The 26,012-nt window shown below is 50.7% G+C and overlaps 7 protein-coding genes across 7 annotated transcripts; 6 read left to right on the top strand and 1 right to left on the bottom strand.

Annotated features, from left to right (window-relative positions):
* Positions 1 to 351: 351 nt before the first annotated feature.
* ATNIH1004_009847 (ubiquitin C-terminal hydrolase family protein) lies at positions 352 to 3,237 on the top strand (the record flags this gene model as incomplete). Its single annotated transcript, XM_033574429.1, has 5 exons — positions 352 to 361; positions 836 to 861; positions 935 to 1,309; positions 1,375 to 2,008; positions 2,066 to 3,237. 5 exons carry the CDS (start codon positions 352 to 354, stop codon positions 3,235 to 3,237), a joined length of 2,217 nt encoding a protein of 738 aa, XP_033422447.1.
* A 463-nt stretch (positions 3,238 to 3,700) lies between these two features.
* Positions 3,701 to 6,732, top strand: ATNIH1004_009846 (vacuolar protein sorting protein DigA; the record flags this gene model as incomplete). The annotated part of the gene is made up of 3 exons (XM_033574428.1): positions 3,701 to 3,920; positions 3,979 to 6,574; positions 6,648 to 6,732. 3 exons carry the CDS (start codon positions 3,701 to 3,703, stop codon positions 6,730 to 6,732), a joined length of 2,901 nt encoding a protein of 966 aa, XP_033422446.1.
* A 414-nt stretch (positions 6,733 to 7,146) lies between these two features.
* ATNIH1004_009845 (putative C6 finger domain protein) lies at positions 7,147 to 9,645 on the bottom strand (the record flags this gene model as incomplete). Its single annotated transcript, XM_033574427.1, has 7 exons — positions 7,147 to 7,324; positions 7,408 to 7,831; positions 7,890 to 8,185; positions 8,240 to 8,314; positions 8,375 to 9,226; positions 9,281 to 9,393; positions 9,469 to 9,645. The coding sequence occupies 7 exons, from the start codon at positions 9,643 to 9,645 to the stop codon at positions 7,147 to 7,149; spliced, it is 2,115 nt and encodes a 704-aa protein (XP_033422445.1).
* A 2,114-nt stretch (positions 9,646 to 11,759) lies between these two features.
* Positions 11,760 to 12,839, top strand: ATNIH1004_009844 (uncharacterized protein; the record flags this gene model as incomplete). The annotated part of the gene is made up of 1 exon (XM_033574426.1): positions 11,760 to 12,839. One exon carries the CDS (start codon positions 11,760 to 11,762, stop codon positions 12,837 to 12,839), a length of 1,080 nt encoding a protein of 359 aa, XP_033422444.1.
* Positions 12,840 to 13,704: 865 nt separating this feature from the next.
* Positions 13,705 to 15,596, top strand: ATNIH1004_009843 (putative chromatin assembly factor 1 subunit A; the record flags this gene model as incomplete). The annotated part of the gene is made up of 3 exons (XM_033574425.1): positions 13,705 to 14,241; positions 14,326 to 15,431; positions 15,497 to 15,596. The coding sequence occupies 3 exons, from the start codon at positions 13,705 to 13,707 to the stop codon at positions 15,594 to 15,596; spliced, it is 1,743 nt and encodes a 580-aa protein (XP_033422443.1).
* Positions 15,597 to 18,367: 2,771 nt separating this feature from the next.
* ATNIH1004_009842 (uncharacterized protein) lies at positions 18,368 to 23,040 on the top strand (the record flags this gene model as incomplete). Its single annotated transcript, XM_033574424.1, has 3 exons — positions 18,368 to 19,645; positions 19,703 to 19,812; positions 19,890 to 23,040. 3 exons carry the CDS (start codon positions 18,368 to 18,370, stop codon positions 23,038 to 23,040), a joined length of 4,539 nt encoding a protein of 1,512 aa, XP_033422442.1.
* Positions 23,041 to 24,110: 1,070 nt separating this feature from the next.
* On the top strand, positions 24,111 to 25,186 carry ATNIH1004_009841 (PP1-complex regulatory subunit GLC8; the record flags this gene model as incomplete). The annotated part of the gene is made up of 3 exons (XM_033574423.1): positions 24,111 to 24,150; positions 24,214 to 24,940; positions 25,060 to 25,186. The coding sequence occupies 3 exons, from the start codon at positions 24,111 to 24,113 to the stop codon at positions 25,184 to 25,186; spliced, it is 894 nt and encodes a 297-aa protein (XP_033422441.1).
* Between the last annotated feature and the right edge of the window lie 826 nt (positions 25,187 to 26,012).

Genomic DNA, 26,012 nt, shown 5'->3' with positions numbered 1-26,012 from the left:
GCTGTAGACTAGGCAAGACTGGACACCCAAAAATTGTGTCCCCGAATCGGCGAGATGTTGACTTTCGGGCGGCATCACGTGGGGATCATGAGGCCTGAGAAAAGAGGCAGAAATATCAGGCAGCAACATTGGCTCCGCAAGGGAGAGCTCCACAAGTCCACATGTGATCAGCTTCAGCGTCCCCCACGTCGAAGACAGCAAAGCTGCTCTGGAAGTCTGGTCCAGACTAAGATGGCCAATCTGGTGCCATGACCTTCTAATACGCTGTCAGTACTAGGCATCCATTATACTATCTCTGCCCCGGACACGTGGATTTAGCCCGTGCGCTTTATTTTGTTCTGAACAACTCCCATGCCGTCAGGTGTGATGTCACTGGAGTGTCTCAGCTGGCGCAAGTGGATTTCTTAACCTGGGGCTCCTCTGATAAGAAAGGGAGGGAGTAAATATATCAGAGGATTTGGACACCTGATATACTACCGGGCATTTGACTCCACAGAAGGCTCTTTGTCTATGGAATTTTGGGGCCTGGATTAAATTCTCAAATTGTCCTCATGTCGATGCATATCTAAACCACCAACTCGCACCATTCGTCTATTGTCTTCGAGACCAAGACTTGCATTGCTACGGACCTAATATTATTCTGAAATATGAGTGGGATACATAGGTTTTTGACTAGACGCGAGCGATATAGCAGACATGGGAGGCATATCAAGGAGGAGGTACAGCATCGCGTTCAGATTTAGCCTGTCTGTCCTGATGGCTTATTATTTTTAGACTTCAAATATACTCTCCCGTCCTTATTTCTATGGATTCTTTTCGTCAGACCGTTCGGTAGGAGATACTAGCGAAGAGCAGAAAAAGGTAAGGCTGGGAAGAGAAAGAGAGAAACTGTATAATTTCTCTAGCTAATAAATGTTCTTTTACGGGAAAACAGGTCAAACTACTTGAGCGTCGCATCGCACAATTGGGAATCACAAACCTAAAGGAATACCATTTGATTTATGCACTGCAATCTTATCATTCACAAGGGGATGTTGATAAGGCTTTCGAGTTGCTCCTCCTCCTTGAGGACTCGATTGAGGGAATAGTAAGGGACTACACGCCGCGCACGAAGCTTCTGGGAGCGGAAAACCGCGAAAATGTCACCTGCTACCTGGACTCACTTCTCTTCGCCATGTTCGCTCGGCTTGATTGCTTCGAGGCTATTCTGTACAAGTCGTTCAATGACGAACCTCGTCGAAAGCTTGCGATTTTGCTAAGATTTTGGGTCAACATGTTGCGGTCGGGAAAGCTCATAACAACAGATATTGTATGCAGTCCCCTCCCTGTGACTCTCGCAATAGAGCTAAAGCTTACTGAATAATCTATTTAAAGACCAAGCATTTGCAAGACGCGCTGGCTGAATGCGGGTGGGAGGACGCGGCTAAACTTCGTCAGCAAGATACCTCGGAAGCATTCACCTTTATAACAGAAAAGCTAGAGCTGCCTCTTCTCACCCTGAAGATGGATATCTATCATACAGGAAAAGAGGATGTGAGTGGCGACCACAAATTTGTCAACGAAAGACTATTAGAAGTGGCGATACCAGAACCTGTTGATGGAAATACTGTTACGTTGGAGGATTGCCTAGAGTCGTACTTCAACAATAGGATTGAAGTGAAGCGCCACCTAGAACGCCGTAACACGGCGGGCTCCACCAAGTCGGTTGATTCCATGGCGAAAGGTTTCACGGCACACGTGGAAGCCGTAGAGGTTTCTCCTTCACTCACGGCAACTCCGACCTCGTCAACTCCGGCGCGACTTGATAGTATAACCCCGATATCATCGGCGACAGAAAAGACCGATATGCGTGTATCATTACCTCGGCGAAGCAGCATTGTACAAGCACGATTTATACCCGACTCAGAGGATGAAAAAACAACCGACGGCGGCGCTACGACGTTTACGCGCAAGGGCTCTTACAGAAAGGAGGTTATGATGCCTGCATGGCAAATTTTTAGCTTAATTCGTGAGGCGCATCCATCGTTTTCGAACCATTGATTGCAAAATCTAACATCCCATACAGCATGGTACACAGATAACACTCCCACCAATGATGCGCAGGTTGCGGCTCACTTTTCTTTGAAGCGACCGATCCTCGGCATGTGTCTGAAGCGATACTCTATGCTGCCTAATGGAAAAGCAGTTAGGCTAGACACCGTTGTTGATATCCCGACGGAAATTGGGCTGCCGCATTTTATCCAGGACGACAATATGGAGGAAGAAGGGCCCATCTATGGGAACTTCAAGTTGTCGTTGCAAGCAATGGTCTGTCATCGAGGCTCGTCGGTCGATTCGGGACATTATATCGCCATCGTCCGAGGAACCAGTGCTGGTGCACCTCCAGCCAGCTCCCATGGAGTTGAACAGCATTCCTCGAATAATCCGCGATATTGGATGCGGTTTGATGATATGGCCACGGAGCGCGTTACACTAGTTAATATTGAGCAAGCCCTGAAGTATGAATCGCCATACCTCTTGTTTTACCAGATACTTCCTATCGACGAGGATGCGGCAGCGGCCAACTTCCCTAATAAATTGTCTTCTGAAGAAACGCCTGAGGATAGCCAAGAATCAGACTTTGCGACAAACCTCCAGAAGTTGAATCTGTCACCGACAAATATCCGGGAAGCAGATCGTGCCGAGCTATTTCGTCCCCAGCGACCCAGTTTTGAAATTACAGCCCCGCATAATGCAGAGAGTATGCCGGATCTAACCGAAAGAAAGCAAAGTATTGTCTTTTCAGATGCTGCCGATGCTGCCGATTCTACCCATAGTATCGGGGCACGTATGGTCTATGCCGCCTCCACATCGCCACAGCTCAGCGCCAGAGACGATGATGGCAGGAGGAGTTCGAACTCATTCTCTCGACATGGCTCAAGGGTGACCAGAAGCAATCCTAGCAGCCGCGCAGGGAGCCAAACCAGTGAAAATAGGGTCAGTGCTACTTTTGCACGGTTTACTGGACGGCTCAGTCGAGACAAAATCAGCAATGATGGATTCCCGATCGAAGGAGACGACGAATTGACGGGATGTAATGAACCTGCTGGCCAGGTGGGCGAGAGGTCGGTCCCTAGTAGCGTTGAGAGCAAGGAAAAGATTCTATGGCGCTCTAGAGACATGGGCAAGTCTCGAGAGAAACCTAGGTCGCGGGAGAAGATTGGACGAAAGTTGGAACGAGAGTGCCTGGTGATGTGATCGGATTTATTAGAGGTTCTTTTCCTGGGGAAAAGAACAATTGATACCCAGCCCTGGTGGGTTCGATGAGACTATGGTTTCTTTTTCGTTTTTTATGACCATACTATCCTCATAATGCTTTGTTTATCGCTCAAGGTGGCGTTTGGGTTTTGACAGACCGCAGGGCCCAAGTGACATAGAAATAGATAGAGCGGATATGATACACCTTGATTTCAGGCTCTATGATGCATAGCTTCTGGTTCGCAGTCAGGATGTAAGAGTACATAGATATCAATGAGTGACTGCCTCAGGCATAACAATATTTCCCAAGGCATCCCTAGGCATCCACAGCTCCGCCTACCCCAGCCGGGCAAGTCAGCTTCGGCTTCGACTCCAACGTCGGAACTGCTGCTTCCTGCATTCATTCCACCACGCCTCTCGGGGGCCCCCGCTATGATATAACCTCTCCCGATCCCATTGGCGCATGATGGCGCTGGACGAATCCAGCGGTTATGTCGCTCCCAGCAACCTGGCTGATTCCCCCGACGCTCCTCTCTCCATGTTTGATGTTCGACGTGTCCAGCTTCAATTCCCGCTAGCTGCGGACTTCGTCGCGGCGCAAGTCGCTAACAATGTGCTTGTCTTGGCCTTGTCAACTAGCCGAATCCTTCGGATAGACTTGGACGCTCCTGAGGACATAGATGGTACCCTTTCCACAGCAGTCCAGAGAGTGTCACTGAGATACTAACCAGGCTCTCCTAGATATCGACCTCCCCAAGAAATCCTCGGAGACAGGAGTGATTCGGCGGATGTTTTTGGACCCTTCCGCATCGCATTTGATTATTACTACCACCCTTGGCGAGAACTTTTACCTCCACACCCAGTCCCGACAACCGAAACCGTTGACACGGTTGAAAGGTGTTTCGATCGAGAGTATCGCCTGGAACCCATCGGTCCCGACGGCCTCAACAAGGGAGATTCTTCTGGGCACTACAGATGGCACTGTCTATGAGGTCTACATTGAACCGTCCACTGAATTCTACCGCCGCGAAGAGAGACATATCAGCGTGGTCTACAAGGTGCCTGAGTCGTCGCCGGTCACGGGGATCTGGACAGAACTGATACCGATCAAGCCCGAGCTCCGACGGGTACTTATTACAACCCATAGTAGACTGACGTATTTTGTTGGTCGCATGGGAAAGAATGGAAGAGAAGGGGGAAGCTCCGTATACGCTGATCTCTTCCAAAGAGAATCACCTTTGGTACATGAAACTAAGGCCCCTTCTGGTGCCGCGCCGTCAGCGTTGGCCATATCGCCAGCCGCACCCGATTCCCCCAGTGCAGATTCGCATCTTGAAAAGGAGTTTGCATGGCTCAGCGCCCAAGGTATCTATCATGGCCAGCTCCCTTATTCGTCGGAGCATGTCAACCGGCCTTTCGAAAGCTCACACATGCTTCCGCGGTCCATGTTTCCAGCCAGCGAATCTTCCCGGGGAGGGAAGAAACTGATCCAAGACCCCATAGCTGCGTTGACTTTGTCACAATGGCACATTTTCGCGCTTGTCGAAGGCAGGATTATTGCCGTCAACCGCATGAACGAGGAGATTGTTTATGACCAACCTGTGCTCGAGCCTCGACAGAGTACTCTTGGCCTCTTGACGGACTCGATGCAGCACACCTACTGGCTATTTACTAGCCGAGAAATCTTCGAAATAGTTGTGGAGAACGAAGACCGGGACATCTGGAAGATCTTTCTGGAAAAGCAACTGTACGACAAGGCATTTCAATATGCTCGTACTAGCGCTCAAAAAGATGCTGTTTCTACTGCGTCAGGTGACTTTCTTGCCAGCAAGGGCCGCTATCTGGAGGCCGCAAGAATATGGGGCAAGAGTAGCAAGGGTTTCGAAGAGGTCTGCTTGACCCTGATCAACCGCGGCGAACACGATGCTCTGCGGAACTACCTGCTCTCCCAGCTATCTACGTACAAGAAGTCATCGTCCATGCAACGGATCATGGTTGCAAGCTGGCTAGTGGAGGTGTTCATGTCCAAGCTGAATTCCCTCAACGACAATTTAGCCAGCCGGGCGGAGCTGACCGAGGGGACAAGCACTGAGGAAGTGAGGTCCCATATCAATGATGTGCGCTCCGAATTCTATGAGTTTGTCACCAAATACAAGGCCGACTTGGACAAGAAGACCGTGTACGACGTCATCAGCAGTCATGGCCGGGAAGAGGAACTACTCTTCTTTGCTAAGGCGGTCAATGACCACAACTATGTCCTCTCGTACTGGATTCAACGCGAGAAGTGGTCCGAGGCACTCAATGTCCTCCAGCGACAGAGTGATCCCGATGTGTTCTACAAATACAGCAGCGTCCTTATGACCCATGCCGCGACTGGGTTAGTCGATATACTGATGCGACAGACCAATCTTGAACCCGAGCGGCTTATACCCGCCTTGCTGAATTATAACAAGACGGTTCATATTCCCCTTACGCAAAATCAGGCTGTCCGGTACCTCAACTTTATCATCGTCAACCACCCCCACCCCTCTGCTGCAGTGCACAATACTCTTATCTCTATACACGCTTCAAGTGCCTCATCCTCGGAAGCTGGACTTCTGACCTACCTCCAATCGCAACCATCATCCCCACCCCCATACGATGCCGACTTTGCGCTTCGTCTTTGCATCCAACACCAGCGGGTCCAATCCTGCATTCATATCTACAGCGCCATGGGACAGTATCTCCAGGCTGTGGAGCTGGCTCTACAGCATGGGGATATTGATCTAGCCGCCATCATCGCCGACAGGTCCGAGGGGAACGACAAGCTGCGTAAGAAGCTATGGCTCCTGGTTGCCGAGAAGAAGATCCGACAGCCCGGCACTGGCATTAAAGACGCCATTGAATTCTTGCGTCGGTGCGAGCTACTCCGCATTGAGGATTTGATTCCTTTCTTTCCTGATTTCGTCGTGATTGACGATTTTAAGGACGAGATATGCAGCGCCCTGGAGGATTACTCCCGGCATATCGATGCCCTTCGCCAGGAAATGGACAACTCAGCCCAGACGGCGCGGCAAATCCGAAGCGAGATATCGGCCTTGGACATGCGGTATGCCATTGTGGAGCCCGGAGAGAAGTGTTGGCTTTGCTCCTTGCCGGTTCTGAGTCGGCAGTTTTTCGTCTTCCCCTGTCAACATGCTTTCCATAGCGACTGTCTCGGAAAAGAGGTCCTCGAAGGGGCAGGTGGGAAGAAGAAATACATCCGTGACCTACAAGTGCAATTGAACAAGGTGGACATCACTGCTGCTCGAAGGGAGGAAATTGTCAAGGAATTGGACGGATTGATTGCGGAAGCATGGTAACCCCCTCTCTCTCTCTATCTCGATCCTACCTTTAATTTCTATCGGTTGAACTGACATCATCCTATCTAGTATTCTGTGCGGTGATCACGCTATCAAGCAGATCGAGAAGCCATTTATTACAGATTCTGACCGAATAGATGAATGGGCTTTGTAAGATTTGAGATGCGAACGAATATGCTATAATGGGATTTTAGCGATCCCCTATTGCGCGATAACGTTCTTCATTTCTTTTCCATCATATTCACGTCTCCTTTATTTGGAGAGTCACATTGCATTTTCGTTGTCCTGTATGATTATTCAGACTATGTGTCTTGGACGATCGGTAAGGGAGTTTGCTGTTTTCTCTTATATGTAGGCTATATACTGTTGTAGATACAACAATAATTGACATGGGGATTCAAACTCATGCTTGTAGATTCCTTGGCGATTAACTACCTGTCAATTTAACGATGTTATATTAATCGTAATTATATTTTATTATATCTATCAATCTATCTCCTAAATGGAGGACTGACATTAACACAGACAGAGGCATCAAGTAGACGCGTGTGGCAGAGATCATATCATATCATAGCAGACGCAAAAGCTCCAGATCTTTCGCCACCGCCGGACTATAAGGTGCGCAGTCCTCCAGGAACTGCATCATTTCCTGATTCCATCGTTCCCATCCGGTAGGGAGGGTGCTTCGTAAGCGGGGATCTGAAGAGTGAGAAATACAGTAGAAGAGGAGGATCTGGCCGAAGAACCTGCAATTAAGGGGAATTGGTTTAGTCACATTAAGAAGGAGACCGGAGGAGGAGGAGAAGAAGAAGAAGAAGAGGAAACATACTGAGAACAAAAGGCGAACCTGATTGGAATGCAACTCCTCATGGCGCGGAAGATGCCCCCGACTACCGGCCAGTCCATGGCGTTTCGGAGGCCGCTGCGCATTTGCTCCAAGTCCTCCTCTGTGAGGGACGCGGGGGTACGGAGGGCTTTGTAGAGGTATGGACGACCGATGTGGAACTTGGCGATTTTGTAGCGGCCACGGAGCATGGCCTCGGACACTGCGGTGGCAGGAGTCAAGGGACGATGGGGATCGAGGGGGAGGGGTGAGATGGCGGATGGAGAGGACGCCGCGGGGGTATCAGCTGCCGGGGTGTAAGGGAGAGTGTCGGGGAATTGGAGTGCCGGTGGAAGGTTGAGGCGCCATTGGTCCAGCTGGTGATGGAGTTCGGCGTTGATGGCAGGGAAGGGGAATGTTCCCGAGTCGGCTGCACGACAGACACCGTTGTTAGATAAATTTATTGGGCAGAGTTGGTCCCAACATACAGTAAAAGTACAAGGAGTGCCGGATTCGGGTGAGGATGATACGGTGAGCGACCTGCGCAAGGAAATGGTACTGGAAAAAGGCATCATCGATCTCGTCTGTCGAGGATGTTCGAGGAGGCCCAAAGCCGAGTGTTTCGAAACCAATGAATTTGGGAATGGGCACTAGCTCCTCGAGACGCGCTAGTCCGCTGGGAGGAAGGTGTAGCTCCTGCACGAGGATGGTCTCGTTCATGACGCAGTTCCAGTAGACACGCGACTTCATGTCGCCCTCCCATTCGTTGAAATTGACATCGTGACTGGACATGTTAGGTCGATGGAAGAATAGGGGTCGGGGTTGTGGGTTTATTTACTTGGTTAGCATCGACAGGCAGCATGTAGCGGCGCGATGGAGCATAGCCCATGAATCCATGACACGGAGAATTTGGCTGTAGTAGACACTATTCCTTCATGAGCTAGAGAGTTCCCACAGAGGAAGGGCGACATACGAGGACAAAAGATAGAATTGGCAACTTTGGAGGTCATTGTCACACATGAGAAAGCCAATGCGACGACGAGCTTCGTTGAAGAAGCGTAGACCGGGCGGGTCTTCATGGATAACGTCCATCCACTCTGGCGGTTCAAATTGAGCACTTCGAGTGCCAGACAATGGATAATTCCCTTCTCTATGCGCTTGGACGGCCAGACAACCTAGGGCCATGACGTTGAGGACCAGACAGCTCTCTATCGTATAACCAAACCCATTCTCGATCGCGGCCCCCAGGGTCAGTGCGAAATAAAAATTCTTGTCCATGATCGGCGTGAATGGAGCAAAAGTCGCAAAAAATGCATCCGAAAGGCCTTTGACCACCGCCAGCGGAAGTGCCTCCAGCCAGTCGTTGCCGGCCTGGGTAGGAAACGGACAAATGTACATGGGGAGCTGGGGTCGCCTCATTTCCGTATCGATCACATAGTTCTTTCCGAGCTTTTCGTGGGCCTCAAGAAGTCCCTTAGGTAAAACCTTGCGTGCTCCTGGCCACAGGACCACGCCGTGTTGGCTGAAGGAGATTGAGACCTGTCCTGTCGGGTCCGTGGTATTCGTTCGCTCATTGAATTCAAAGTCGTCGGGCTCCGCTGCATCAGGTGTGAGGTCGTGCGCCAGGGGATGGGCCAAAGGAGCTTGCTGGAGGACTCGCCGACTACTGCGTTCGGGGGTGCCTATCTCTGCCGCATCATCCAGCGCGTGCAGCATCTGCCCTTGGAGGGACTTTAGATCATGAGAGAGAGTCAATGGGAGGCTCTCTAGCTTGGTTTCGAGTCGATGAAGAGTGCTCATGATTAAGCTGAGCGAATGATCTCGCCTGCGATTCTTCGCGTTAGCATAGAGACTCGTAGACCCGCATATATTTCCATACTTCGAAGATTTGCGCTCATTGTAAACACACTCCAGGCCAAGGGCCTTGCACAGGCCACACTTCGGTCTGGACTCGTCGCATCGGGTCTTCTTGAGTCGGCATGTTTCACATGCCTATAGACATGCAGGCGTTAGCAATTTGGATCGGTGTGATCGATGTCGATGGACCCTTTGAACAGCATGACGTACCACTGTAGCAATGAAATTGCGTGGTTTCTTCGACGACGCTGTGGATTGCTGGTGCTGCTCCTGAACTTGACTGGGGGAGAGGAGATCGTTGATGGGAAGCATGTGAGGGCTATCGATGGACTCCGGTGGCTGAGAGCCACCGTGGGACAATGACTCTCCATAGGAACGCTTGCTCATGGTGCATGATTAATTGACGGGGATAGTCAGGGGGAAAATATTAGAAAAGCTCTTGGTGGACAGCCATTCTGCTGGGATTAATTACTTGGTAGGTTCGTAGTATGCTTCATGGAAGAACCGAAGAATGACTGGATGAAGTGACGGATGATTGATGTGTCATCCACCAGATGCTTTTGATTGGCCGCCCAGATGGTGGGGTTCAACCAGCCAATGGCAGTGCATTCTGGCAGACTCTCCTGCTATTGGCTGGGATCCATAAAAGCTTTGACGCGATGATGTACTTTAATGTACTCATTGATCCTGTCTGGTACCTTAGGTAGTAGCAGAAGTGGTCTACTAATCGCCAATCCCCAATGCTAAAGGAGAAACTCACAGCATGGTAACCATGAACCTTCCGTCTTACGGGTACTGCCTGGATTAGGTGGCTGGCTGATCCAGGGGCCGTGTTTGCGGAATATTGAGTTAATCATGTGTTGGCTGCAAACAAAGTGGAGCACCATCATCAATATATAGGAGATTGGGTATTATTACTATTGACAAGGCAGGGCCTAATGGCTGACGGGAGCTTGCGGTTCCTGATCATTTTCTAGAAGTGACGTTTCCGTCCAGATAGATCGGCCAGGCACTAACCACCTTCGACGACCTGACTCGCATCCTGAGTTCCTGCAGAGATAGCCAAAGATAGGAATACTCAGAGCGTACCTGTACTCCATCTCACTCTAATAGACAATTCCCCCCTCCTCCGAGAGGTTGTACATTCATTCATTCCTTCATTTACAGTGGTACTTCTCCATTCCTGTGTCTTCCGAATGTTTCATCAGTGGAGTCAACGACGTCACTACTATATCATTAATTACTGAGTGCTTGTTTTTTTTTTTTTTTTTTTTTTTCCCTCTTCCCAGTACATCCTGTTCCTAGTGGATACTAAGGAGGGAAAGGTACCTGACAACGTTACAGCCATCCGTACCATTCGGAGAAGTTATCTCCGGCCTTCTTCTGTGGGGGACGTTTTTTCTGCCCCTGTAAGGCGCAACAAAAGAGTATGGCCTTCCCACCACGTGGGGTTGTGGCGCAGGATGACCACATCTTCTGATGATTCTTTAGAGTTACATCGTCATTAATTGATTTTAGCGCCGAATGCCATCATAGGAGACCAAATGACCCTTCCCATGTGGTATGTCTCAGATGGTTATTTGCTGCAGATCTCGCGGCTTCTGTATTTCTTTCCCAATCGGGTGGGTGGTACGGTGGCGGTGCTGTTCTGAGGTACGGTACCGAACGGTAAATATACGGTACCAGACCATCGTATTCGGTACTAGGCGGGCCCGGTGTCTTCCAATCCAAATTGGCCTTTCTCTCATGAGAGTTGCATGGAACCAACGACGAATAACTCCTGTTAGTTCGATAGTAGGGAGAGAGAAGACACCTAGTGCCAGTGGCTCTTTCTCCCCCTCCTTTTTCACCACTGCCTTGTTATAAACATCATCCCTCATCTCCTCCGTCGAGTCTGGTGTGCCATTGCCATCCATACAGTCTTGGTCGCCACACACATTCTGTCCCCGGCTACTCGCTCGCTCATCTGTAGGCGTGACGGCGCAAAATTGGGTACCCGCCAGGCGCCTGTTCTTCTGTGTGTCCGGCCGCCATTTCCGCTACAATCTCATCCTCCCTCACGTCCCCTTGGGGCTTTCGGTTTGCCAATCGTCCTCGAGGTTAGTTGCTGGACTTTTAGACGAGCGCTCTTGTGAATCGTCCACCTCATTGTGTTAGTCCACACCGTTCCCTGTTCCCATCGGCGTCAGTTCTTTATTTCGCTTGGTGTTGTTGCATGCGCCATATGACGACGCACATCAGGCATTGATCGACCCATTAACCGTCTTATTCCATACATAGAAGGGGTTCGGATCAGCTTACCGTGCCTTGGCTTTCACCGACTATTCGGTCGATCGCGAGTCCACCAGTTCCTGCATCAACCCTTCGATTCCGGCCTCTCCGTCGCTCTTCTCATCTCGACTACTACGGACTGGATCCGGGAGACGTAATTCTTCCCCCTCCTTTCACGATCACTTTGCACTGGAGACTATATGGCCGGTGTACAGTTACAGCAACCAAGAATGACCGATTATCGCCTTCATCAACCTCAGCCTCCTCCTGCGCGGAAGCCGGTCCCTGGAATGCGTACCAGCAGTGCGTTCCAGTCCTACGATGGACACCACCAACAACTTTCCCCTCACCCTTCAGCTGCCTCCCTTGCCCACAGTCGTAGTCGGACATCTTCCTCGCACGTGCTACCATATGTGTCTCACCAGCAGCCATATTCCGGTGGGCCATCCCCCCATCATTCCATGACCACCCCCCCCAATTATGCTCCCTCGAGGCGGTTATCCAGTGCGACTACATCCACAAGCTCGACCGGCAACGCTGCGGGCTCTCACCCCGCGACTTCGGATATCCGCCGAAGCACCTCCTCCCGTTCCGCCAATGCGCAGTTGGGCTACGTCGCCCTGATGCGAAGGCAGAAGGCAACCGTCTGGTGTGACCGGGCACAGCCGGAAGACCCTCGAATCCGGGCCCAGAAACTTGCCGATAAAAAGAGGGCATACCTCGAAGTTCACGGCGCTGGGGCCGGCCGCAGTAGCACCCTTGCAAGTGGGAAGAACAAGTATGGTGCGAAAGGAGCCACGGACTTCTCGCCATCAACACTGGTTGGAGCTACAGTTCCCGTTCGACTCAGTGCCAACGAGGTGGGTGATGCCGACGAGGATGCTCGCAGTGACAATGGATTCCCCTACCGCCGCACTGGGAGCGGTCGTAGTTCTTTGGGAAGCAATCATCGATACCCCAGTGGCTACCAGCGGACACCACCCCAGGGGACGATGGGAGGCAACTCGACTCCACCCAACGAGAAGACGGATCTGCCTGGCGTATCAGAGCATCCTCCTGCGGAGACCAACGAGGAAGAGAAGGACGCCGCTTCCGGTAGAGACGACGCCGCTACCACCCACAGCCGAACCAGCGAACAAGAAGACAATTTTGGCAGCGTGGGAGACATGGGAGCACCCAGCGCAGCCACCACTGCCGCCGAAAAGGCTAAGAGGGCGGACGAGTTGAGACGGCGAGGCAGTGTGGACGATCGAACGACATCAATGACTAATGTCCGACTGTTCGTCGCGAATCCTGATTTGAGTGATTAGACCGCTAGCTATACGTCTCTCTTTCTCTCTGTCTTTTCCCCGCCACACACGTTATTGTTGGTTGGACTTGACTGTCAAATCAGAATACCCAGTCCACTATTCTATGCATATTGGGGCTTTCCTTGTGCCATGTCGGTTACTTTTTTACTTTCTTTCCTTCTTTCTTCGCACTTCTTTTGCTCCTTATTGACTTCTTTTGTTCCTGACGTCGTTTTATCCGGATATCTGTTTCCGTTTACAAACAATGCCCGAGTTCGGTGTCTGGATCCTGGACTGTTGGTATATTGGATGTTTGACGGTATGGCACTTTTTATCATCCTATTCCCCTTGCCGCATGTTGTTGGCGCCTGTGCTTCTGACGATGCATTGGGTTATGTATCACTCATGTTCGTATGCACTGCGCTTGGTGTCTTGATGGATTTATGAACAGCTAGTAATAATAATTTGAATTGTACATATATGAGCCAAACTTGGTTCTCCGTGGTCCCATTTCATTTGCATCCATGATATTATGGCCAATCTCTTGATCTGGGAACCTAAGACGCGAAAGTGAAGGCATATTGTAGATCTGAATTTCTTTATCAGCACTTATAGATGACACAAGATGTAAATAATATCTGTCCCTTTCTACTCCGCAAATCCATGATTGTTTACTCTGGAGCTAGAGACAGTCCCTATGTAGCAATCACGTGGCTCGAACGCGACCCAGGCGCGAACATAATCCAATTAACGCGTTCCAACCACTTGTTCAAGGATCGGAGGACAAGGCCCACCACTCTTTCTCACGGGCCTACCAATACACATTGTCCTCGACTTATTTGCTTGTGAATTATTCCCATCTATTGGGAATGTGATGGAAGTTACAATGGACACCAGCCCTAGTCTCCCTTCCCTTCCTGCGCAACGGTATCCCCCTTCGTCTCCTTTAAGTTCACGAAAGCACCCGGTCCAGGACATGGACGAACCCCAACCTGCTCATCCGGATGATAAACCGTCGTCTAAACCCAGCGATATGGAAAACCAGGAGAACACCGCCCCTATACCTACTGCCCTGACCACCCAGTCAACAACCGATACAAGCAAGCAGTCCACTACCAGTACACCAGCAGCGAAGAGAAGGAAACTGTCCCCTGCAAGTAAGGAGGCAAGGCAGCAGGAGAAAGAGGAAAGGGAACGCCAGAAGCTAGAAGAGAGAGCCAAGAAGGAGGAAGAAAAACGGATCAAAGAAGAGGAGAAGAAGAAGCGGGAAGTTGAACGAGATGAAGAGCGAAAGCGAAAAGAAGAGAAACGAAAGGCCAAGGAGGAAGAGAAGGCTGTGAAAGAGGAAGAGAAGCGGAAAAGGGAAGCAGCTAAGGAAGAAGACCGGCGGAAAAGGGAGAAAGAGAAGTTGAAAAAGGAAAGGGTACGTCTCTCCATCCGAATACGGAATATTTACCATTTAGCATGGCACGGATTGGGAGTTAAGAATAGAGCTGACACATCGCAGGCACAAATGAAATTGAATTCCTTTTTCGCGAAGCCAGACTCTGCTGTGCAGCCTACCAATCCGAATAAAGAGTTGCCGAAGAAGCCCACTGCCATTGCATATGAACCTTCTCAGACTGCTGAAACCATTTTAAACGACTACCAACGAACATTCCCCGATTTTTTCTTGCAGTCTCATACAACCATTGCCCCTTTGAACCGATTTGGACGTGACTCAGAGGCGCTTAGGTTGATGCGAGAGAAAGTTGATGCCTCCTTGAAATTGGTTTCTGAGGGTTCGGGAGGCCCTCTGGTGTTCCGCCCTTCCGAGCTCTTTCAGATCATGCCGTATAGGCGGAGATACGGCCGTCTGGCAGCGTCCATCCGGGAAATCCAATCACAGATGCGGAATCGGGATGATGAATATGGGGTCTCGGAGGCTGCACAGAATCCGCGAACCTTGCTGGGGAAGGTTAGGATGAAGTCGCTGAAATTTAGCGAGGACGTTCGGCCTCCTTATCAGGGAACCTATACCAAGCGGTTGCCCGGATCTGTTGTACGTAAGATGATGAGGAACCCTTTCCACCGGGGACTACCAGAAACGAACTACGACTACGATTCTGAAGCGGAATGGGAGGAGCCAGAGGAGGGTGAAGAGCTGGACTCGGAAGAAGAGGAGGATGGCAGTGAGGACGGGGAAGATGACATGGAAGGCTTCCTGGACGACGAGGACGACCATCCTGTGGACGGGAAAAGACGCCTTATTGTCGGGGATCTAGAACCTGTCTGTACGGGTATCCGGTGGCAGGAACAAGGGGTGGTGCCGGAGCTGCAAGCGTATCAAATGGAGACGATATCGGACTCCGTGACATTTCCGATTGACCCGTTCTCCACGGCCTACTGGCATAAACCCAAGGCTGCCGATCCGGCGCAGACGGCTGGCCCGGGACGGTCGTTCTTTCGCGCCTTCGTAGGCCAAGCATCTTCAGCGAGTGCGTCAACGCAGGACGGGAGCGCACTGGGGAAGGCCAAGCGGACGTTCCCGGCAGAGCAGCTGAACGAATTTAAGCAGGTGGTCGATGGGAGTGATCTCACGAAGATGGGGTTGATTGAAATCCTGAAAAAACGGTGAGTCCGCCCCGCGCCGAAGGGGACCATTGTTGATTTAGTGCTAATGAATGAAACTATACTAGCTTTCCGAAGGTCTCCAAAGATGTCCTGAAGGACACGTTGAATAGAGTGGCTACCCGGGTGGGACAAAAAGAGGTTGACAAGAAATGGGTTTGCAAATAGACCGTCTCCCTGATCCCGATATGAAACACCGTCCCAACGTATGCTAGGGTAGCTGGGGTGTTTCTGGCGGCGAAGCGGCTATTTGAGAGTGGGCACATGGATCTTGAGGGTGATTTGTTGACTGTCCATATATAGAACTTAAAAAGACAAAGAAAAAGGGATGTGTCTCGTTTCGTCTTTTCCCCTGACTCTTTTTTGTTGTCTCTCTTTATTATTATTATTGTTATTTTCTTTTCTCTTTTCTTTACGTTTCCATCCTTGACTCTTCTAATCCCTTTTGTGTTTGCTATTTCGAAATCATACTGCATTTACCGATGATGGGGAGCGAAGCCGTTAGACTGCATATTGTATGTACATTGAACTCATGACATACTACCATTTTAATACAAGGGGAGTATTGTCCAAGCCTAGATGGCTGACGTTCCGGAGAGGCTCTGGATCATTCAGGGCCTGTTTGATACCCCCAAACAACATGAGAGCTGAATAGCAAATTGGGCCATCTGATCCATGGCTGATGGAGGATGACACTAATCCCGATGGCGTTAGACAGGGTGAACTGGTCAGTGACAGCTAGACACGTGCCAGTGGGACCCTGATCCAGTCTGAGGATTCCCTCAACGGGACTAGCGCCTCTCCACTCCCCCGATCGAGCTTCTCCTTCTGCTTCTGCTGCTTCTTTTTCTGTCCTGGTGGAAAGACACTCTCGGAGGATTCGAATTTCTTCCGGGAGGATTCACTCACGCTCATTAACCTGACCAGACAGAGCAGCCTCTGCGAGCCATCGTCTGCGAGCGGCGAAAACAAGAAAACCGTCCAACTGTAAGGAGGGGGGACGGCCAACAAATCATGGGGCGCGGAGGGGCAATCCTGCATGCAGTGCCAGCACATCATCTCTGGTCAGTGCGGTGGTACCTCCTGCGTATGTAACAGGTACCTTCCCTGCGCGCATAGTCTCCCCCTTGGAGTGGCCACTGGCTGACACCAGTTGGTAGGTGGTACCTACTGTGGAGGTACTCTAGCGGACAGACCTGAGCTGACCTGGGTCTTGTCACCAAGTGCGCTGGACGAGTCCAAATCATTCTCTCTCTCTCTCTCGATCTGCGCGGGAGAACGAGAGCGACGGATGATTGCTGGATTACTGCAGGATGACCAAGAGAGTAATTCATACTCCGTATTATGATTCTTTTCCCACTCCCTCATATTCACCCCCCTTTTAACGATTTATTCCGGATTAGAATGGTCCTCCGAGGGGGAGAGAAGGTCACCCTTGAGTATGTACTTGTAGTTCGGAGAGTAGGCGAGAAGTCCGTAGTGGAATCGTACTGTATATCCAGATAGCCAGACATCCAGACATCCATCCGAGCATGGAGGGATGAACGAATCTGGGTAGGATCCAAGCAGGATGATCGAGTGGTCACACACATTTTACCCTCGCCTCACTGCGTCCACCAACTCTGCATGCGTCCGATTCGAGTCACCGCGTTTTGGTGCTGGTTTGGTGATACTATCGCCTCTCTCGTATACTTTGGGTCTTCTTGATAATTTTTTTTTTTTTTTTTTTTTTATATTATTATTATTACTCCATGGTTTGTCTTAGTTTTAGTATTTAATTTTATGGAATTAATTTTATTCTTTCTCTCCCGATCGAATTCGTCGGAAAAAAGCCCTGCGAATGAGTTCATCCTAGGGCAGAGATCCCTTCGATTTGTTGGCATCAATCACTCCTAGTCGCATCATTGTCAACGGCAGTTTTCTCTTCTTTCTCTTCTTCCTTTTTTTCTCTCCCCCTCCCCTGCATGTCATCCTTTCTTTAATCTTCGTTTCTCCATCTCGCCAGTTGTCTCTCGACCAAACCTATCCACTCGATCGGACCGTCTCCTCTCCACCATCTGCGGCCCTTGATTTAGTGCCATCCCACGGCTCTAATTATTATTATTACAACAAGAATAGGAAATTTAGTAATTTTATTCTTATTTCTGGACATCGGAATCCATTGACTCTTTCCTCTTATTTGGACCCCTCCTCTCCCTCTTCACCTTCCTGCATTCTTCGACCCCACCTTTTCCTGTATTTTCCTCCTCGTTACCTCATCCTGGAGCTGTCGATCGGGTCAGGCGTCTTCCTGGATCTACTTCAACAGGACTCTGCACCCCATGAGAACCGTCATTCTTCCTCCCAGTCACCTCTGAGGGGAGAACCATGCGATAGAGAGTTGGTTTCCGACGCCAGGGGCATCTTGCGACCTCGACTATCCTCTTGGCTGGCCGGCCGGGAGACTGCCCATGGCAACATCATGTTCGATGCCCAATCTGATCGTATTTCGTCGACCTTGACTTACGTGACCAGTATGTCTTTATTTATTTATTTTCTCCCTCCCGAACTTTTTTTTTTTTTTTTTTTTTTTTTTTCTTTTTTTTTTTTTTTTTTTTTTTTTCCCCCCCCCAACTTTTTTTTTTTTTTTTTTTTTTTTTTTGGCCATGTTTTTATTATGGTACCTGGGTGTTTCAAATGTGACTTGTCTCGATGATCTCCATCCCCTATTCTTGACTCATAAATATTCAATTCTTCCATGCGACCACGGGGGCTTCCTTCTGGGCTTTTTCTCTCTCTTCACGACAGATCTACATCTTTAGTAGCTTTCCCCCATCTGCTTTGCTGACGGTTTGCCCCTCGGGGGTTTCTCGCGCATTCTAGACTGGTTCCCCTCGATACAAGCTACGGCTGCTGCACAATGTGATACTGTATCTCAACCACATGCTGCGACGGTCAGCATGTCTTCAGTATCGTCTCTCTCTCCCCCCGAGCCAAAGGGTCAGACTACAGGTGAGTCTGGTAACTCGGGCCGCTCGAGTTCGCAATTTATAGCAACCCCCTTGGGTTCTGATGATGGACATTCGGCGAACCCCCCACTATCCCGGTCCGCGGAGGATGCCCCCAAGGTGTCTTTTGAGGATCTGGCCATCCGTTATCGCCAGAATCAGCATAAACAAGCCCGCCGGAAGAGGCTGGAGCACCGTCTCCATGCCACCAAGGTCTCTATGGGCATTTCCGCGCGCCTGGTCCGCGTAGGAAGTGCGGTGCAACGCGGCCTGGTTGACCGGCTGAAACACGACGACAAGGTAAATTTCATTGCTCTTTACCATACCATGATTGATCTCCAAGAATCCTGTGATTCCGCATTTCGCCGCCACTTTCACCGGCAGGACCTGTTGGAAGATTGGCCATCCGCCCCCGAGGCTGCCGGAGACCGCGCTCCGGACTTTTACCTGCAGCTGAGTCCCCAGTCTAGGGCTGATCTAATTGAGATATTGCAACTGGTCCGCACCGATGCCCAGTTCATCTTTGAGCGTCTGTGCAGCTTGACACCCGGTCAGCTGGGCGCTCTGGTCTCCTCCGCTGCCCCATCCTGGGAATCTAGTGATCTCTCATTCTCTTCAGCCTCTCGGTCCCGGAATATGTCTATCCCTAAGCGCAGTCCCACTCCCTTCGTTACGTTCAGGGACCATGTGTTGGCTTTTGAGAGAACGGATGCTCTGTCTACTTTGCTCTTTAACGTTTTTGCGGCGCCACTGGATTCGGATGCCCCCGAAGCCCGATTGCGGTTGGATGTATGGTCCTCTGTCTGCGCCAAGCTGATCACCGACGGTGGCAGTAGGTTTTATCCTCTCATCGGCCACATCTTGGCCGCCTGGGCCATGGGCAGTGACTGGAAGGCGAAGCCCAAATTTGAGCTGTATCTGATGGACATCCTCCAAACGGGTGCCTTCCTGCTGGAACATGTAGACACCCCATCCGGCCTAGGGTTTGACGTGGAGCCTCCGGACCCATTGAGAACGGATGTGGCCGAGGAGTTCTTTGCATCCGCCGTTGATGCCCTATTCCACTTGCTAGATGATCCGGATGGAGGGCTTCCCCGTACGGTAATGGAACTCAGCAGTGCTATCTTGCAAAAGTTGGATCACCAGGAGAGTCGTGACCGTTACCTGGAGTTTCTGTTCGCCCAGTGGTTTTTCTCCAAATATCTATATGGCGCACTAACCTACCCTGAGGTTTGTTTCGGTCCCTTGATTTGGTCTGGTGGCCATGGATCTAACAAGTCGCTTCAGGCACATGGACTTTTACTTGATTTTCATATCAGGAAGGATGCGCGAGAAAAACTCCTGGGACAAGTCGGAGTGCAGGCCTATTCACAAGTGTTTGCCGTCCTGCGGTCGATGTGCGTATATTATTCGTTTCATCCGATCTCTCGGGAAATTTTGTTTTTGCTGACGTGGAAACCACCGTTAATGGCAGGAACCACTTTTCTATGGCCCGACCTACAGTGAGACAGCATGTCGAGCACATGCTAAACCGATTCACCATCACGCCTTCTGACCAAAGCACATCTCGCCAGAATCCCCCATTCCTTGGATCTATCAATGGACAAGAGTCACCAGCCGTCTTTCTGATGCTGTCTTCGTCTGACATTCTATCCCTGCTGAATGCACTCTTCCCTACGCCTGTGTGCAATTCTCCAGCCCCATCTCTTGGTATTCCTGGATCGTTGGCCTTCCCATCCTCCCTTCGGGAGAAGCAGATGTCATCTCCAAGCGAGCCTCCGGTCGAGCCCGGCTTTTACCGACCCATTGTTGATAGCCACCTTGGACAGTATTCAAAGGGTAGGCCCCTCTTCCAAACAGAATTGGATTTTCTGTCACACCCAGAGAACTGCATCAGCCGCAATGCTGACCGAATCCGTTTTGAACTGTCCGATGTCGGCGAACCCGATGGCCGTGCTAACCTGGAGCCCCCTGCTGCTGAAGAATGGACCGTGTTTTCAATTGCACAGGGCGGAAGGCGGCTGGTCTGGGGTCTCTTCTCTGATAGGCAATCGAGCGGCTCGGACACGCCATCTACTGACGAGGTCCAGTCAACTACCCTGGGAATGGAGGACAACTTCGAAGCGTTGCAAACTGCCATTGTGAAATTGATCCAAGAGAACCCTTCCAGTGATCATGTCGAGGTTGGCATGCAGACTCCGCATGTAACCGGTCTATCCCTGAAGCAGAGATTCGACCGTGCTATGGCATGTTGCCACCATGATTCCGATTTTATTGGTGCTCATTATTGGTGGAATGCTGCGCGGCAGCTCCTCCGTAGCGTCACAAACACCCCAATCCGACTTGCCGACGACGCATGGATTTTAGGACCGATGTATACCTCCAGTCTTCGCTCTCTCCAGGCCTCGCGCTCTGTCATTGATCGATGCGAAAATGACTTCGTCGCCCTTGATCGCCATATGCTGCGGCTACAGCGAACGGTGAAGGATATGATGACTACTGTGACGAAGCTCCGGGACAAGATGTGGTACATGACTGACGTGAAGAATTCCATGCGGTATGAGGATGCCAAGCACGTCGCACTAGCGCTGAAGACCATGGTCTATTCTGCCCGTCTCTACAAACAGGCGCCAAATGTGGCTCAATCACGAGGGAGTACTAGATCCTCCCTGGGAGGGTCCCTCCTGCAAAAGCCAGAGCTACAGGTCATGAACATTATGAAGGCCCCAAGCAGCCAAGGCGGACCCAACAAGCTATCTGATGAACAGGTCGATCTGATTCGAAAGTGGCTGTCTCACAATAACATTGACAATTTCTGTAAAGGCGAGGAACGCATTCACCGGTTTTGCTACGAAGTCAAGTCAAGTATCAACCGACTCGTTGGAGAGACAATGGCAGAGACTCCGGTCCTTTGGGCCAGTGAGTTGTTCCACAAGGAGAGAGCCAAATACGAAGGCTCCAGCAACCGCGGTTTCCTTGGATTGTCTTCCACGCTGCGGCCGTTCAGCGCTGCCAACGAAGACTCGGGGTATTCGCAGGTACATGGTAACCATCTGCGCCCCTCGGACTCCCTTTCTAGATACTCGCAAGATCTTCCTTCAGTACACCGTAAGGCTTCATTCCAAAGTTTGATGTCGGACAAGTGGAGAGTACCTCGAGACCCTTCCATAGCGGATGTTTCCTCAATAGGGGACTCGCCAGGAAGGGCCGCCTCGGTCTCCACCGGCGACTCTTGCAGTACATTTTGGTCGACGCCGCACCAGCCGGCGTATTATGCCCCAAGCATCTCTAGTATATACTCTCGACCCCCCTCGATTCTAGGTGACACTGCGGGTCAACAGCCTCGCCGGAATGACCATAAGACTAATGGGAAAGCCACCTTCCTCGATGAGCTGCGACAGACATTGACAAGCCTACTCTTGAGCGATTTGGGCTCACCAGTATGGAGCTGCGGGAGCGAAACGGATGCGTGGTTTGGCAATGCTCTGGATCAGCGAAGAATTCAGGTGCAGATGAGGAAACGGGCCCAGATCCAGCGATTCTACACCGACTATGACGAGCGGCAGTTCCGCCAAACCATCCGTCGTACGCCGTCAAGCAGCCGACGAAGCAAATCAGTTGAGCCTCCAGACCAAGAACGGCACGAAACTGCTCCGCTCTCTGCGTCACCCTCCGAAGCCACCGCTCTAGATGCTAACGATCCGTCCCCGTTCTCGTATCGGATGGTCTTCGGTCAATTAATCGAAGTCTTTTCCCGCCATGGAAATCCCTTCGTCAAATTGAAGGCACTGCGTGACTTACGGGCATTAGTCATTGCATCACTGAACTCTGGTAGCGATGATAAGCCCCCTTTCCCGCAAGTCGAAGAGACCACCACATGCCATCAAGGAAGGGCCCCTGGTTCAGGAAAGAGAGCTGCGCGCCATAGCTTCTCCGAGTCGAGTGCTAGTGGCCGGCTCGGGAGGGACATCCTTCACACCCCTGCTTCACCTGCTGCCGAATCAGTCATCTTTGGCTCCCGACCTTCCGATTATTCGACCCCAACAGAGAAACAAATCGTGGAGTCCCTACGGGATTTGCTTCTTGAAGTGAAACCGAAGACCCTGTTCAGAGATTTGCAATTCATTTCGGCATTTGTGCCCGGGGAACTATTAAACAAAACCGATGCGGGGACGGCGTTTCTGCAGTTTGGACTGGCGGCGTTGAGCTTGAAAGATGAAATCTGCAACAGCATGGTTGAAATCGCCGACAACATTGTGTCGCAGGAGCTCAGTCGACGCCATCCTCCTCCCGGATATGATATGAACCCTCGACCGGGCCATGCGATCGAGGACGCGGCGGGGATGTGGATCATCACCGCCAAAGAAGGGAATCCAGTTGCCCAGCGGGAGCTTGCGATTCTGTATCTGACCCATCCGGAACTCCTGCCTCGCGTGACGCTTCCGCTGACCTTGCTGCGGGACACGTTCAAGGCAGAAATGATGTATCGCCGTGACAAGAACTCTAAGTCGGACCCGCAAAGCTTGTGTCTGGCGCTGCACTGGATGCAGCTGTCGGCCAATGGAGGGGACGAACTTGCGCGAAACCGGCTTCGCGAACGAGAGGAATTTGACTCCATTGCCTGAACTTGCCCTCGTGCAGGTACATGTGATTGTATTGGAAAGACTTCTTTTTTCTTCTCTTTTCCCTTGCTCCCCCTTTCATTTTCTTTGGGTCTACGTATTTCGTTCCCACAACGACTTGATACTACTGACAACCTGCTTTTTTCTACTTGAATATCCCTCTCCAGCTCTCTCGTTCGGGCATATTTAATCCGACTAATCTTTGTGTAGAGGTTACAGTTCGTTGTTATCTTCGGACAATTCAGCAGATCATCTGTCTCCTTGGGCTGAATTTGTTGCGCTCTTACGTGGCTTTCTTGATTTCGTTCACTGTCTTGCCCTTTTTTTTTTTTTTTTTTATTTATTTTTTAGGCCTTTCTGTTCTTTCTTTTTTTGCTGACTTTAACCATATTCCCCTATACACGTATTTCTGCGGGTGGCATTTTGATTGTGTTTTCTTTTGACCTGGGATTCGGGCGTATCACTATTGGCCTTGGGCTGAACTGTAGACGATCGGACCGGCGGACATCTGTTCGGATTGGGTTTACTCTTCCATATACGGTATTGCATTGCATTGAATGAAACATGACATTCCTTAGCTGTCTTCGTAGATCACAAGAGAGATAGAGGATAGACGTCATGGGTACCCACGTGCCCGTCGAGGTGAAACCACAGACGAACCTCTTTTTTCCCCTAAAATCCAGTCGATTTTGAGCTCGCCACTGGATTAGCCCCCTTTAGACTCATTCAAGGGGTTTCTCAAACGACCGCCACTTTGTTTCCAGTTGGAGCCTTCAATTCCAGTTGGAACCTTGAAATCATCCCTTCCCCCCTCCGTCCCACCGCACTCATTGGTACGCCAGTCAGGAGGCTGAGACCCATTTGTCTCCCCCCGCCAAATCCATCATCCAGCAGTCAACTGTCGCGAATGTTTCATTTGAGTTTCTTGAACACTCAATCAATCTGAATAGAGACGCTGCTTGGTTTCTGTTGATCAGGGGCTTTTTCCCTTCTTTTTTACCTCCATTCCCCTCCCCCCTTCTCAATATTAACTCCTACTACTACTCTACGGTCTCTTGTCTCGAATCATGACGATGGCACAGAATATGGATGAAATGCACAAAAGGCCCAAGGGTAAGGGACTAGGTCCCCACTGGATGGTGTACTCTGGACTAACCCGCTTCCTCCAACTAACAGGCATCCTCAAAAACCCGAGCTCTCACAATGTTCCTCAAGTGTCGCACACCAGTGATACTATTCCACCCCCTCCTTCATCGACCGACCCCGTGGACACCAAGGAACTCACCCTCCAGAACACCCTCCAGAACGCAGGACGTCGTCGGTCATCCTCCACCACCCGTCCGGGGACTTCGTCTCGACGCCAGTCCCTCGTCAGCATTAAAAACGATGAGAACTCCCCGCGCCTGAAATGGGACGAGGCGAACCTGTACCTTACGGAGCAGGAGAAGACGGCGAAGATGAAGATTGACGAGCCCAAGACACCCTTTGCCCCGCACTACGATCCGGCCGAAGACGAGGAAGAAATGAAGCTCGTGGAAGCGCAAGAGAGGCTGATTGATGCGCAAGGAGTGGTCGTGGATGAACTGGACGAGTCGAGAAAGCCCCCCAGGAAAGCCGTCGCGGAGGACGACATCCCGGAGTTGGAACTGGGGGTTCCGGAGGAATCTATCGCGGATGTTGGTCGGGTCGAAAGAGGCGATCGCATCGTGCGTGATCGCAGTCTCAGCAACGAGTCGCACCGGAGTGACAAGCATGTGGTTGTTGGTGCCGACGAGACGAATGGAGAGGCCGCTTCAGGTGCCGACGGGTTGATGACCACGGAAGAAGCCAAGGAGAAACACCGTCAGTTCGAGCAGCAGCGGAAACGACACTACGAGATGCGAAATATCAAGGAGCTCCTGGCGTAAGTGGACGGTTGTTTCCTCCCTCCCTTCCTCCCTCCCTCCTTTCCTTCCTTCCTTTCTTTCTTACTTACTTACTTGATCTTATGGCACATTCTGACCTCCGTGCGTTCGTTCTTAGACACCCCGAGAACCTGGATGAAATGGATGAAGATGAAGACAACAACGAGGACGAGGACGATCGTTCGCCTCCGGCGCCTCCTCTGATGCCCCAGATTCCCGAGCGATTCTTGAATGGGAAGAAATAGCGATACGGTGCATTGTTTCCGCTAGTAGATTCTGCATTTCCTGTATATTCCCCAGCGATAGCCCTTTTTTACCCTATCTCTTTTTTCTTTCCTGAGATTGTTTCATATTACCGACTGCATGACAGACACATACACGAGGCAGCTATGATATGGTAGTGTGGAAGACTCCCCTTCCCCTTTTTTTCTCTCTCGGCTAGTACAGTAGATACTCCATCTCGACCAGAAATAAAGATGATTCCCCTGAATCCCGGGCTGGACTGCCTACCTGCATGAATGCCAAGGGGAGTACAGAGTATATAAGGAAAAGACGTGTTGCCTAGGAAGCCAGTGGATTATATGACTGCCTACGTGGTCTTGTGCACAGTCGAGTCACCGTCAGGGGCACAGCTCCACCAACGTGAATACACCCACATAGATGCATACATACTGGGCATATTACTCCGTTCTCAAAGAGGAGCTCTGTATTTCTGCATGGACCTTCGAGTCGATTGAGACCCAAGCAACTGAGGATCCCTTTCCTCCTCGTCTCTTCTCTTCTCTTCTCTTCTCTTCCCTGTCATCATCTCAGGGGAGACGAGACCAGAATGGTAAGGATTATCTGTGGCCATGAAACATGCAGCATGCAGACGAGATCAATCAATGCAATGACGTGGTTACTGGAGAGACCGAAATAGAATCAAAGGGTGTTGTGTGTCCGGAATATGTACCTATATATGGAGTGCTTTGTATATTCATCCCCGGAGAGGTCGAGTTGAATGGATGGATGTAATTGATTGATTGAGGAAATGTCTAAAAATAATCCCCCTCGGATGCTAATAATGAGGCC

The sequence above is a fragment of the Aspergillus tanneri genome (assembly GCF_003426965.1).
Source record: "Aspergillus tanneri strain NIH1004 chromosome Unknown AapTan_5_pilon_pilon_pilon, whole genome shotgun sequence".
Taxonomy (NCBI): domain Eukaryota; kingdom Fungi; phylum Ascomycota; class Eurotiomycetes; order Eurotiales; family Aspergillaceae; genus Aspergillus; species Aspergillus tanneri.
Note: the sequence above shows the minus strand (reverse complement) of the source record. Positions and strands in the feature narration are given on the sequence as shown.